The sequence below is a fragment of the Trichomycterus rosablanca genome, chromosome 25 (assembly GCF_030014385.1).
Source record: "Trichomycterus rosablanca isolate fTriRos1 chromosome 25, fTriRos1.hap1, whole genome shotgun sequence".
Taxonomy (NCBI): Eukaryota; Metazoa; Chordata; class Actinopteri; order Siluriformes; family Trichomycteridae; genus Trichomycterus; species Trichomycterus rosablanca.
This window is the reverse complement of record NC_086012.1, coordinates 6,794,999-6,809,481: the sequence shown is the minus strand read 5'-3', so window position 1 is coordinate 6,809,481 and position 14,483 is coordinate 6,794,999. Positions and strand designations below refer to the sequence as shown.

Genomic DNA, 14,483 nt, shown 5'->3' with positions numbered 1-14,483 from the left:
GATACAATCCGGGTTAGCACCCGAACATCCCTTTCAGACAGCTTCCTCTTGCGTCCACAGTTAATCCTGTTGGATGTGGTTTGTCCTTCTTGGTGGTATGCTGACATTACCCTGGATACCGTGGCTCTTGATACATCACAAAGACTTGCTGTCTTGGTCACAGATGCGCCAGCAAGACGTGCACCAACAATTTGTCCTCTTTTGAACTCTGGTATGTCACCCATAATGTTGTGTGCATTGCAATATTTTGAGCAAAACTGTGCTCTTACCCTGCTAATTGAACCTTCACACTCTGCTCTTACTGGTGCAATGTGCAATTAATGAAGATTGGCCACCAGACTGGTCCAATTTAGCCTTGAAACCTCCCACACTAAAATGACAGGTGTTTCAGTTATTTTCTCCAACCCCTGTATATGGAAATGTACAAATCTCTTTAATTACTTGTTACTCTGACCAGGATAAAGCAGTAAAATATTCATAAAGTGGTGGGAGGTATCTAAATGGTGTTCATCTGGAAGTTCAGTTTAAGTGGGTGTTGCACAAGTCTGTAGAGTTTGGTATGTTCTCCCACTGCCAGCATGGCTTTTCTCTGGTAGATTCTGAAAGATTTTCAACTTTAATCTTTTATTTATCAAGATCCAATTTTTAAGCATATCTGGGGATATATATAAATTGCTGTGTTTATGTATATACAGTATGTATACAGTATATATGAGAGAGGGGTTATACAAATGTCTTTAATTCCTTGTTAGTGATCGACCAACTAACTACAACTGGTGGCTTCTCTTTGCTCATATAAAAAGGGTTAAAATACCCCCCCAGCAACTCTGACCTGGATAAAGCAGTAAAAGATTCATAAAGTGTGTGGGGGTGTTTATCTGGTAGTTCAATTTAAATGAGTGTTACACAAGTCTGTATGAAGTTTGGCATGTTCTCCCACTGTCTGCATGGCCTTCCTCAGGTAGTTTTTGATTTTCAACCTTGGAATCTTTCATGCATCAAGATCTGATGTGTAAGTTCCCTTCATTTTTTAATCATATATGGGGAAATGCTGTATATAAATTGCTGTGTCTTCATGTATATATTATACAAATGTCTTTAATTCCTTGTTAGCGATTGACCAACTACCTACAGCTGGTGGCTTCTCTTTGCTCATATAAAAAAGGGTTCAAATGCCCCCCACGACTCTGACCAGGATAAAGCAGTAAAATATTCGTAAAGTGGTGGGAAGTATCTAAATGGTGTTTATTTGGTAGTTCAGCTTAAGTGAATGTTGTACAATCTGTATAGAGTTTGGTATGTTCTCCCATTGCCTGCATGGCTTTTCTCGTGTAGTTTTTGAAAGATTTTCAACTTAATTTATATTAGCATATACAGTGTATCACAAAAGTGAGTACACCCCTCACATTTCTGCAAATATTTCATTATATCTTTTCATGGGACAACACTATAGACATGAAACTTGGATATAACTTAGAGTAGTCAGTGTACAGCTTGTATAGCAGTGTAGATTTACTGTCTTCTGAAAATAACTCAACACACAGCCATTAATGTCTAAATAGCTGGCAACATAAGTAAGTACACCCCACAGTGAACATGTCCAAATTGTGCCCAAATGTGTCGTTGTCCCTCCCTGGTGTCATGTGTCAAGGTCCCAGGTGTAAATGGGGAGCAGGGCTGTTAAATTTGGTGTTTTGGGTACAATTCTCTCATACTGGCCACTGGATATTCAACATGGCACCTCATGGCAAAGAACTCTCTGAGGATGTGAGAAATAGAATTGTTGCTCTCCACAAAGATGGCCTGGGCTATAAGAAGATTGCTAACACCCTGAAACTGAGCTACAGCATGGTGGCCAAGGTCATACAGCGGTTTTCCAGGACAGGTTCCACTCGGAACAGGCTTCGCCAGGATCGACCAAAGAAGTCGAGTCCACGTGTTCGGCGTCATATCCAGAGGTTGGCTTTAAAAAATAGACACACGAGTGCTGCCAGCATTGCTGCAGAGGTTGAAGACGTGGGAGGTCAGCCTGTCAGTGCTCAGACCATACGCCGCACACTGCATCAACTCGGTCTGCATGGTCGTCATCCCAGAAGGAAGCTGACGCACAAGAAAGCCCGCAAACAGTTTGCTGAAGACAAGCAGTCCAAGAACATGGATTACTGGAATGCCCTGTGGTCTGACGAGACCAAGATAAACTTGTTTGGCTCAGATGGTGTCCAGCATGTGTGGCGGCGCCCTGGTGAGAAGTACCAAGACAACTGTATCTTGCCTACAGTCAAGCATGGTGGTGGTAGCATCATGGTCTTGGGCTGCATGAGTGTTGCTGGCACTGGGGAGCTGCAGTTCATTGAGGGAAACATGAATTCCAACATGTACTGTGACATTCTGAAACAGAGCATGATCCCCTCCCTTCGAAAACTGGGCCTCATGGCAGTTTTCCAACAGGATAACGACCCCAAACACAACCTCCAAGATGACAACTGCCTTGCTGAGGAAGCTGAAGGTAAAGGTGATGGACTAAACCCAATTGAGCACCTGTGGCGCATCCTCAAGTGGAAGGTGGAGGAGTTCAAGGTGTCTAACATCCACCAGCTCCGTGATGTCATCATGGAGGAGTGGAAGAGGATTCCAGTAGCAACCTGTGCAGCTCTGGTGAATTCCATGCCCAGGAGGGTTAAGGCAGTGCTGGATAATAATGGTGGTCACACAAAATAATGACACTTTGGGCACAATTTGGACATGTTCACTGTGGGGTGTACTCACTTATGTTGCCAGCCATTTAGACATTAATGGCTGTGTGTTGAGTTATTTTCAGAAGACAGTAAATCTACACTGCTATACAAGTTGTACACTGACTACTCTAAGTTATATCCAAGTTTTATTTCTATAGTGTTGTCCCATGAAAAGATATAATAAAATATTTGCAGAAATGTGAGGGGTGTACTCACTTTTGTGATACACTGTATGGGTAGATATATAAATTGCTGTGTGTTTATGTATCTATACTATATAATTATAAATCTCTTAATATGTAGTATATATCGAAAATGTGTATGTTTCTTTAATATATATTTGCTCATATAAATAGGGTTAAAATGTCCCCCATGACTGACCAGGATATTAAAATATTCATAAAGTGATGGAAAGTATCTAAATGGTGTTTATTATGGTAGTTCAGCTTAAGTGAATGTTGTACAAGTCTAGAGTTTGGTATGTTCTCCCACTGACTGCATGGCTCTCTTCTGGATATCCTGAATTCCTCCCAGCTTTCAAAACATGCAGGTGAACTGGACTGGTTATTTAAAATTTTTCTTAGGTGTATTAAGGAGTGAGCAAATATGTCAGAAAGTGATCTGATAGAATGGCACCCTTTCCATTTGTGTTTCTGTTTTGCACCTGGTATCTACGGGTGGGGCAGGATACCCTACGACCCTGACCTGGGTAAAACTATAACTGCACTATGAATAAATTATATTTTTAATATCTATTTTACATCTGTTTTGTAAATACGGACTCGGAACCCGCGTGGGTTTGTTGCTACCCAACCCTGACGGTGATGCGAGTTTGTTTTTAGGAACTGTCCCGAGGCTGAAATGACGCATTGCTGCAATGACGTCATTGTCGACGTCAGACGCGCTCCATTCATCAATTCACAAACCGTGCAGCGTTCAAGTGCAGCAGCGTCACCTTCTGTAAGAGGAAACGTATTAAACCACTTTTGCTTCTGTAATCCTAAATACTTGTAGTGCATTTATCCATTTTACATTTGCACACAGCTTGTCATTTAGCCTTGTGCCTAAACTTAAAAATTATGTATTTATAAGCATGATTAATGACTACAAAATAAACATATATAAACGTATATATATACTGATCAGCCATAACATTGTCTGTCCATCACTGACAATTTTATCAGCTCCACTTACCATATCGAAGCACTTTGTAGTTCTACAATTACTAACTGTAGTCTATCTGTTTCTCTGCATGCTTTGTTTCCCCCCTATAATGCTGTTCTTAAATGGCCAGGATTTTCCCAGGACCACTACAGAATAGGTATTATTTAGGCATTGCTGTGCCTGATCCACTCATACCAGCACAACACACACTAACACACCACCACCATGTCAGTGTCACTGCAGTGCTGAGAATGACCCAACAGTCAGTGAGTTAATGTCGTGGTACACCAACCCCACCCCGACACCGCCATGGGCCCCGGTGCACCTAACCCTTCCCCAATGTTTTCTCTGCTTGATGCATGCCAATAATTTGATCTTTCTGACATGGTTGTTTAACAAATGAGATGCTACTTACTGCATCAGTTAGGGTTAAATAACTTGTTGCCAGCTGAAACATAATCACCCATGCAGTAATTATCCAATGGGAGGCTCTTACCTATTTGCTTAGTTAATCCAGGTGGTGACCTTTTTTTTTGGCCAGGCAGTGTATTTAGATGAACATATGCATGGTAAAGAATTTGTAGAGTTAATAAATCATCACAATACAGCGAGAGGAAAAATAATACGTTAATGCTTTATTTATCATAGAATCATTTTACACTTCAAACATGTACAAAATAACTGAGAAATGAGTGATAATGATAAAGCTTATATGAAACCAGAAACTTCGTAGTGCTCAATGCAGAGGCACATCATACTAACTCACTTTGCAAGAATACACTTAAAACACTAGGCTACTAACCCAGAACTGACAAAATGCAGCACGTTTATATAGAATAGCCTATATATTATGTACATTTACAATTTCATACTAAAGCACTTAAGACATTGGTTATTCTGAGGGAATAGAGGCAATTTCCAGAAAGAGAGAAAGTGAAAAGAATCGTCACCACTACATTCCAGCCACCAGTTTAGTATGATGCTCTTTCTCGCCTTCAGTTACCGACTCAGGGATTTGTTGATCAGATTGCTGATCTGGTATAGTGATCTCAGTTGGCGTCTTTTGCTGCGCTTCGGCCTCCAGCTTACCCTGTGTGTCTCTTTTGGCGGGCGCGCTTTTGCCCGTGTCTACCTGATCAAAGTAATCTTTCATGGCCTCTTCGTAAACCTCGTACGGAAATGTAAAGTCTGCGGCTCTTTTGCGATCGGGTGAGCCAGTATCGGGGTACTCGGTCAAAAGTTTGGCAGCAAGGAAGGTAGCCACTTCGTCTTCACCTACAGCATCATCGTAATCGTCCTTCCGCTTGCTTGGTGCTCTGCTTAGCTCCGACATGGAGTAAGTGCCATGTCTTGGACTTGGCAAGAAATATCTACCCAAGGACGATTTATAAGGACTTGGCTTAAGGAAATAATTGTTGTTCTTGGTGGCTAGATTATTCAGACCGAGCACTTTTAGGATGTCTTCAGTCTTGACGTCAGCAGGGATGTTGCTCACTGTGACTTCAGGTTGGCGCCCGTTGTAGTATTTGACAAGGCGGCTTCTGTAGCGTGGGGGGTTTGGTTTTCTGACAGGCTGCACATCAGGTAGACGTTGCTGTTTGCGCGTCTCCTCCATGAACAGCATTCCGACCAGATCTTCAGGTGGGATTTGGAGCTTCATGGAAACAGCCGAGAGAAGCTGTTTGATCGCGCGTGGGTCGATCAGACTAGGTCGGTTTAGCAGTTTTCTTCTTCCGCTCTGTGCGTCCATGAGGTCTCGCTTTTGCGCCTGGTCTGTCATTTCCATCACCTTTAACAAGACGTAATCCTCAAATTTGGTGTCGTCATCTGGATCTGTCGAAGAAAGCCCAAGCACACACATTTCTTAATTAAGTAAAAGTGTAATAATCTATGTAACAATGACATTTAGTATCAACACAGCACCAATAGCTTCCTCTTTTGGAAAAACGTTTACCTGATAAGTGAGTAACAAGCTAGGTTTGAATGTGTGAATATAAAAATTACCGTAGTAAACGTACAAAGCCAATTCCTAAAGTTAGAAGGAATACAATAATTTGCATCAAAATGTAACACATTTATACTTTTATATACTGTCACAACTCTGTCCAGGATAAAGTAGTTTATAAAAAATGAAATAAATATTACAGTTAAAAGCTTATTTGCATATTATATTAATTTATTAGTTAATATTTATTTATATTGTGGATTTCCATTATAGTGAACAGGTGGCTAAACCTATGCTAACTTAGTTAGCATGCTATAGAAATCGTTTTACTAGATTTTTACTAGTTTATTATTTGTTTGTTTGTTTTTACAAAGTCTACATCGTTTTTTACAACATTTTCTGTGGTAATAATGTGAAATATTAGTTCACTTGGTGCAAAAATGACTTTACGAGTCGACTTTTAAGCCGTTTCTCGATGCCTGAATCAAAGAATCGAAGAGCCAAATCTTTGGAGTCGGCTCACTTCTTAAAGTATTGATTTAGAGAATCGATTCCCGCCCAACTTGCACTAAGAAAGTGAACTAAATTCGGGGCTTCTCTTTAACCTTTGTGTTTTTTGGGGGTAATAATTAATACATGACCTGCCATTATACAGTACATTAGGGAAAAACTCCATAAATGATCTTGTATCAACTTTTATATATTTTATAATTAGTTTAAAAAATAAATCTTTAAGCAAAATACTGTAGATAATGGGTTAAAATTTTATGAAGCTGCTTATTTAACATTAGGGCTACACCAACCAAAAATTTAGTGAATCCACTCTTATTTACTTGATGTAAGAAAGTAGCACATCAGCATTAATGTTAAATGCATTATGCATTGTGTTTTAAATGCATTATACTTGCAAAATACAATCCATTTTAAAGCATTTGTATTTCATTATGTAAATTCTTGTTAAACATGTTCTTAAAACAGCTGTTGTGTGGATTCCTGTTAACACTGCAGCTGTTTTCGTTGATGAGTCTGCGGCCTGAATTTTAACGAATAAGATGTTAAATGCAGAAGGACATTCACCCAAGACTATTGGCCCAGCTCCTGTGTCCTCGATGTGATTGGTACACAAAAAGGTGTTGCATTTATTAGATTAAATTCAGTACAGGGGCGGCACGGTGGCTAAGTGGGTGGCACTGTCGCCTCACAGCAAGAAGGTCCTGGGTTCGATCCCCAGGTGGGGCTAGGTCTGGGTCCTTTCTGTGTGGAGTTTGCATGTTCTCCCCGTGTCCGTGTGGATTTCCTCCGGGTGCTTCGGTTTCCTCCCACAGTCCAAAGACATGCAAGTGAAGTGAATTGGAGATACAAAATTGTCCATGACCGTGTTCAATTTCAATAAACTTGTGAACTGATGAATCTTGTGTAATGAGTAACTACCGTTCCTGTCATGAATGTAACCAGTAAGTGTAAAACGTGACGTTAAAATCCTAATAAACAAACAAACAATTCAGTACAACATTAACACAACATAGAGCATCACTCCACTAATTTTTGGTAATATTTGTGTTGATAAACTAAACAAATCTTTAACATCAGAAAGGTACTTAAACATAGTGACCACACATGATATGATTTGTTTGAATGTCCCCAGTAAACAGTACAGTGGTCTCTTGCTAAGGTCGAGACGAAACCCCAATAAAAAGTACATGGAACAGTGGTCTCTTGCCAAGGTCAAGAAGAAAACCCAATCTTTTTTTCTCCCCCCTTGATCTCCCACTTTAGCGCTTCCAATTTCTGCCCGTAAATCATCCTCTCACTAATGCGGGTCCCTGCTCCTGATTGGGGAGGACGAGGCTGCTCCACGCCCACTCCGACACGTGCACAGCAATCAAACATCTTATCACCTACACTTGACGAGTGCAGTGCAGTACAGCGCTGTGTACGGAGAGCCACACCCTCTATAGCACTCCTTTCCCATCTCCGTGCAGACGCCACCAACCAGCCAGCAGAGGTCGTAATCGCACTAGTCTGAGAGAGAGTCCCCATCCGGCTTAATCCCGCCCCTATCTGAACGACAGGCCGATTGTTGGTCATGTGGCCGCTCAGCCTCAGCCGGCAGGCAGAGCCGAGATTCGATATGATGTATTCGAGATCTCAGCTCTGGTGAACAGTGTGTGTTTTTACCGCTGCGCCACCTGAGCGGCAAACCCAATCTTTCTATTACTGCTGAGCAGAAATTCGTCTAACTATGTGAAGCTTAATTGACACTTGATGGTGTCACCCATGGTCCGGCTGCTTTGAACTGCATGGCAGACCATAAATTAGATGTCTTAAAGAAGGGGGGGAGGGGGGAGATAAATAACATGTATCTTAGTCTATGTGAACCTTTGATTTCCATTGTAATTTAATCATTAGGAACAAATTAAATACTCTGGTACTGACCACTCCTGGGATCTGTTGCTCGTCTTTCCATGTCTTGCTCCTCGTTGCTGTCTTCCAGTCCTCTCTCAAATTCCCGGCTGTTCTGGACCATCTCCTCCGTCTCCACTTGCTCTTCCAAAGGCATCCAGTCTTCTCCTCCGGCTACGTCTTCATACGCCGGGCTTCGAGTCTTGTACTCATCATCCTCATCCTCGTCTCTCTTCTGATTCAGCTTTCCGAGCTCTTCGAATATGGAGCGCATGTTGGCCAGGCTCTGCGGTGTGTACTGCTCGTCCAGGTCCTCAGTGGCTCTCTTGTTGCCGCGGACGTTTTCCTCGTCTTCAAACATGAGAGGGTATTTCTTGTGAGGCCTCACCACGTTCACCGGGGGGCTCTGGGGTCCGGTCTCGGGCCGCCTGTTCTTGTGCGAGTGGCGCTCGTTTTCAGGATTCGGTGCACCATCGGGACTGTCGTCCAGCATCCTGAGCAGAGCTTGTACCCACTCGGTGGCTTTATTGTCTGGCCAGCTTGCAGCGTCCCCGCGCCCCGGGGAGTCCTCGTCCCGGAGAGACGCGAGCTGCACTAGTAAGCGGAATTTGTCCACCTTGTCGTAGTCTCCAGTGGGACTCTCCGAGTCGTCGGTGCGCTGTTTTAGGCTCTCGATGTACTCCAGGGCTTTGATCATGTCCGAGCTGGGCTTAAACTCTTCCTGATTGATGCCCCACTGCCGCTGGTGCGGGGTGACGGACGCGCCATGCACGGCTATGAAGTGCAGACAAGCCAGCAGAAAAACCGTGGAGGGTTTGCCAAATTTCATGTTGCCCAAACTGAAAAACATGACACAATAAAGAATATAGTATTTTAATTAAATATGCAATCTCAAGAGACTTGCACCAAGCCTCTGGCCTTTTAACCTTGCCATTATAAAGATACCACCAAGAGCCTCTTACTCTACCTGAGTATTTACTGCTAACAAAAAACATTGGATGGATGCAGGATACATTTTGAACAAACCATCTGCATCAATCAGGTTTTATATTGTTTTAATAATTCAGTTTTATTGTGTTTTTACTGGGTGGCATGGTGGCTCGGTGGGTAGCACTGTCGCCTCACAGCAAGAGGGTCCTGGGTTCAATCCCCAGGCGGGGCGGTCCGGGTCCTTTCTGTGTGGAGTTTGCATGTTCTCCCCGTGTCTGCGTGGGTTTCCTCCGGGAGCTCCGGTTTCCTCCCACAGTCCAAAAACATGCAGACAGGTTAATTGGAGACACTGAATTGCCCTATAGGTGAATGGGTGTGTGTGTATGTGTGTCTGCCCTGCGATGGACTGGCACCCCGTCCAGGGTGTTACTGTGTGCCTTGCGCCCATTGACGAGCTGGGACCAGGGTTCCTCGTAACTGGTGCAATTATGACCTCTGCTGGCTGATTGATGGCGCCTGCGCAGAGTTGGGGAATAACGCTGATAAGGGTGTGACTCTCCGTGCACAAGGATGATCAGCATATGAACCTCGCCTCGTGCAGGTGAAAAGATGCAGTCGGTACTGATAACGTGTCGGAGGGGGCGTGTGTCAGTTGCGAAGCTCCTCAGTCAGCAGTAGAGGGCCGTATTGGTGGAGGTGAAGCGTAACACAATCAGGGTAATTGGATACGACTAGGGGAGAAAATTGGGGGGGAAATTCGGAGAAAAAAAGGGGTAAAAAAACCCCATTATATGTTGTTATAAGAGTCAAATCTGAAACATCCCTTTGTTAAAAGAAATGCCAGACTGAGCCTGTTAATCTAAACCTCCCTCATTAAAATTCCTCCCCTGCAGTCTCTACCTTGGCATTAACTCAAATTACTTAAGCAAATGGGCGCAGACTCTGTTGTAAATGGTACAGAACATGTTAGATACACAAATTGCAGTGCTAAGAGCTAAAATTCAATAATAATTGTATGGAAAAGTCCAGAAAACCATGACCTTACATAACTGTGTGTTTGTTTTTTACTCATAAAGTTGCCAATCTCTGTCAAAGTGAATCAAAGTCTCGTAGTCAGTTTAAGAATATTCCTATATTCCTATTTTCCTATATTTCATACATTAATTAATAATTAAGAATTGACATCAAATTTGTAGTTGATTCCTCCCACGATAGCTGATTCGGTTCATTAATGACGGTTAACATTAACATTAATAATTTTTAGTAGGCCTACATGATGGTTAATATACTTATGGGGTAGGCTTATGGGTATTTGGTAGTATCAATTTGACTAAATTCCCCTCTACCTCCCATCCACCTCTTTTACTTGTATCTTCTGTAATTCAATTAGCCTATACTGAATATGGTCTTTAATTTTTTGCTTTAAACGACCACAAACAATTGGAATAAATATGAGCATTATAATACATAGATCCAATCGCAGTGAAATGAAATGTTTAGCAAAGCTCATGTGACGATTAAAAAGGTATTTAATTTATTTACCACTTTATTTACTAGTGTTTTAAATAACTTCATAACAAATATACTTAGTCTTATAAATAACATAAAGTTAAAATATCTAAGGCAGCCTAGATGCCATTTCCATACGTATTTTATTAACTTTAATTGTCAACATCGTGTTATTCCCACTTACTATGTTTAAGGAATTAAATGTTTAGGAGTCGGTTCCAAGAAGTGTGCATTTAAAAACTGTAAGTATTAGTAACTAGGGTCATGTCTGAGTCGATTCCTAATACAATGATTCCTATTGATATATACAGTAGGTGCAGTACATCAATTTCTGAGTGTTCTACTATAATGATGTTTTACAAATCTTTTGTAGCAAATATAGTTTTCAATTGTATGTAGTAGAAAACAGAGGGAAACGATTATTATTACTATTAGTATCAATAATAATAACAATAATAATAATATGCATCATTATATCTTTCAACAATCGTCAACATCGTGTTATTCGCATGTTTAGGGAATCAAATGTTTAGGAGTCGGTTCCAAGAACTGCATTTAAAAACTAAGTATTAGACTAGAATCATATCTGAGTCGATTCTTAATACGTTGTATGTAGTAGAAAACAGAGGGAAACGATTATTTTTACTGCTAGTATCAATAATAATAATAATAATAACAATAATAATAATAGTCATCATTATATCTTTCAACAATCGTCAACATCGTGTTATTCGCATGTTTAGGGAATCAAATGTTTAGGAGTCGGTTCATTTGAAAATGGTAAGTATTAGTAACTAGAGTCATATCTGAGTCGATTCCTAATACAATGATTCCTATTGATATATAGGTATACTAGAAGGTGAAGGTGACACCCAGCGTCAAGAAAAGGTGCAGTACATCAATTTCTGAATTTCTGTGTTCAAATATAATGATGTTTTACATATTTTTTATTATTTTTTAAATCTTTTGTAGTAAATATAGTTTTTAGTTGTATGAAAGTAGAAAAACAGAGGAAAACGATTATTATCACTACAAGTATCAATACTAATAACAATAATAGTAATATTCATCATTATATCTTTCAACAATCGTCAACATCGTGTTATTCCCACTTAATATGTTTAACGAATCAAATGTTTAGGAGTCGGTTCCAAGAACTGTGCATTTGAAAATTGTAAGTATTAGTAACTAAGAGTCATATCTGAGTCGATTCCTGATACAATGACTTGGGACAGGACTCAGATGTTGATTTAGATCTTGTTATGGAAATACACCAGTTGCTTAAAAAATAACATAAATACATCATTACATTTACATTAATAAAATAAGGGGACATTATTTATTTACATTTATATTTAGAATCCCAGTTATTCCATCTCTTATGAGAGTTTATTTTCTGTATATTATGATTTAATCAGACAAAACATATAACACGATTATAAACCTTGATCTTGAGAAAAAGCCTTCTGTTTGAGAACATAACATGTTTGAATCCCTATAAGAACTGAGTCACATCCATGTTGTCAAGGGAACCTCTACTTGTGGCTTCCTTTTTCATTAGATTAGACTGATAATCTCTTTTGACCTTTGACTATCAAATACCATAAAAATACCATCGTGTTATTCGCATGTTTAAGGAATCAAATCTTTAGGAATCGGTTCCAAGAATTATGCAATTAGTTATTGTAATGTCAGAGTCATGTTAGAGTCGATTCCTAATACAATGATTCCTATTGATATATAGGTATAAAAGAAGGTGAGGGTGACACCCAGCGTCAAGAAAAGGTGCAGTACATCAATTTCTGAATTTCTAAATGTTCTACTATAATGATGTTTACATTTTTATACATTACTACTACTAATAATAATAACAATAATAATATTTATCATATTAATATTATACAACTGTTTTTTTATTTTAAGTAATTTGTAAGAGAAATAACACCAACTTTCAATGTACCTTATGTTTAGCTACTTCTGCTGGAAGGCTTGTATTGTAACAACAACATTTATTACAAGGAAATGTTTAGTGTAGCTAATCTGCATTTTATGTAGAGCAACTTGTACCCTAAATAACTTCATTGACTTTATAAGTTCATCACTTTGTCCATCACTAAAAGTATGGCAATATAAATGCAATAATTAGGGGGGAAACAAGAAGTAATTCTTATAAGATGTGGAAAATACATATTACATCTTAATATTCAAACATGTTTATTTAATACAATTGAAGCTGTATTCACTATATCTATATGAATCAGTCCAGGGTTATTAAGGTAAAGCATCAATTCAGTGGCGTAACTACAGCAAGTGCAGGGGAGGGAAATCGCATGGGGGAAGGGGACAAGGGACTCAGATCTTGATTTGTTATGGAAATACACCAGTTGCTTAAATATAACAAATACATACAAATTATAAAAAAAATAATAAAAATGATGGGGCAGTATCCCAGTTACACCATCTCATATTTTAATTTTATGAGAGTTCAGTTTATGTGTATTATGATTTAATTAGCCATTTAAAACACATAACACATCACAAACCTTGATCTTGAGCAAAAGCCTTCTGTTTGAATCCCTATAAGAACTGAGTCACATCCATGTTGTCAAGGGAACCTCTACTTGTGGCTTCCTTTTTTTTTCATTAGATTAGACTGATAATCTCTTGTGACCTTTGACTATCAAAGACTATAAAATGAAATAAACCTTTAATCCTGAGCCGGATTTAGTAGATTTATGTTTGCCAGAATATAACATAATTAAACTGATTGTATCCTGGAGGATGAGTCACCCCGGGTTGTCAAGGTAACCCTTACTTGTGGCTCGGTTCGTTTGATTCGATTAAGTCGATTATTTTTATTCGACTTAAGATTTAATCAAATCAACCTGGATCCTGAGCATCCTGGATTCGGTCTGTAAATAAAACATAACATCTTTATAACGACCGCATGCTGTTGCCTAGGGGATGAGTCACTCCGGTGTTGTCAAGGTAACCCGTATTTCTGTTCGATGAACCGATTATTTTCCGTCATTTCTGCTTTAATCGGACAATCGCAGACTATATGATTGAACAAAAAAGACAAGACGGTTATAAAGCATGTATGATGTCGCACGTGTAATATCACAGCTTAGACAGTTCAATCATAACAGTGTGTTTTCAATTATTTGCTTATATTCCTGGTATATTTAGTCACAGATCGTATTGAGAGAGAAAGATCTGATCCCTAAATCTTACCTTATGCCTGGAAGAAGAATGAACAGCAGCTCAGAAGACAGCTGGGAGCCAGAATAACATTTCCCCGGTGTTTGTCTTCAGTGTGCGACCGTTCGGTTTCAGCACGGACAGCTCCCTCCTCCGCTATATCAGCCAACACCTGACTACCTGCGTCATTGCGCACACGCAAACCCCCAACCAGAGCTCACCATGGATCTCATTCAGCTCAGCCCAACCCAGACCAGCCCAGCCCAGCCCGATCCAACCTACAGATAGGAAAGAAAACTTCTCTTTCTATTGCTTTATTCATGAACATGGATGGCTATTTTTGTTCACTGGCTAGGGACGAGAAAATGCAGCTGAAGGAAAATAGCTTACATGACGCACGAGTGTGCAAATCTGCAAAACAAGCTCACTGTCCATTTTATCAGCTCCACTTACCATATAGGAGCACTTACTTACATCTGTTTCTAAATGCATGCTTTGTTAGCCTCCTTTCATGCTGTCTTTCAATGGTCAGGACTCTCCTAGGACCACTACAGAGCAGGTATTATTTAGGTGGTGGATCATTCTTAGCACTGCAG

The 14,483-nt window shown here is 40.0% G+C and overlaps 1 protein-coding gene across 1 annotated transcript; it reads right to left on the bottom strand.

The window, feature by feature from the left end:
- Positions 1 to 4,517: 4,517 nt before the first annotated feature.
- scg2b (secretogranin II b) lies at positions 4,518 to 14,010 on the bottom strand. Its single transcript, XM_062987561.1, has 3 exons — positions 13,921 to 14,010; positions 8,281 to 9,086; positions 4,518 to 5,732 (listed from the first exon to the last, which is right to left on the bottom strand). Exons 2-3 carry the CDS (start codon positions 9,074 to 9,076, stop codon positions 4,852 to 4,854), a joined length of 1,677 nt encoding a protein of 558 aa, XP_062843631.1. The 5' UTR covers positions 9,077 to 9,086; positions 13,921 to 14,010; the 3' UTR covers positions 4,518 to 4,851.
- Between the last annotated feature and the right edge of the window lie 473 nt (positions 14,011 to 14,483).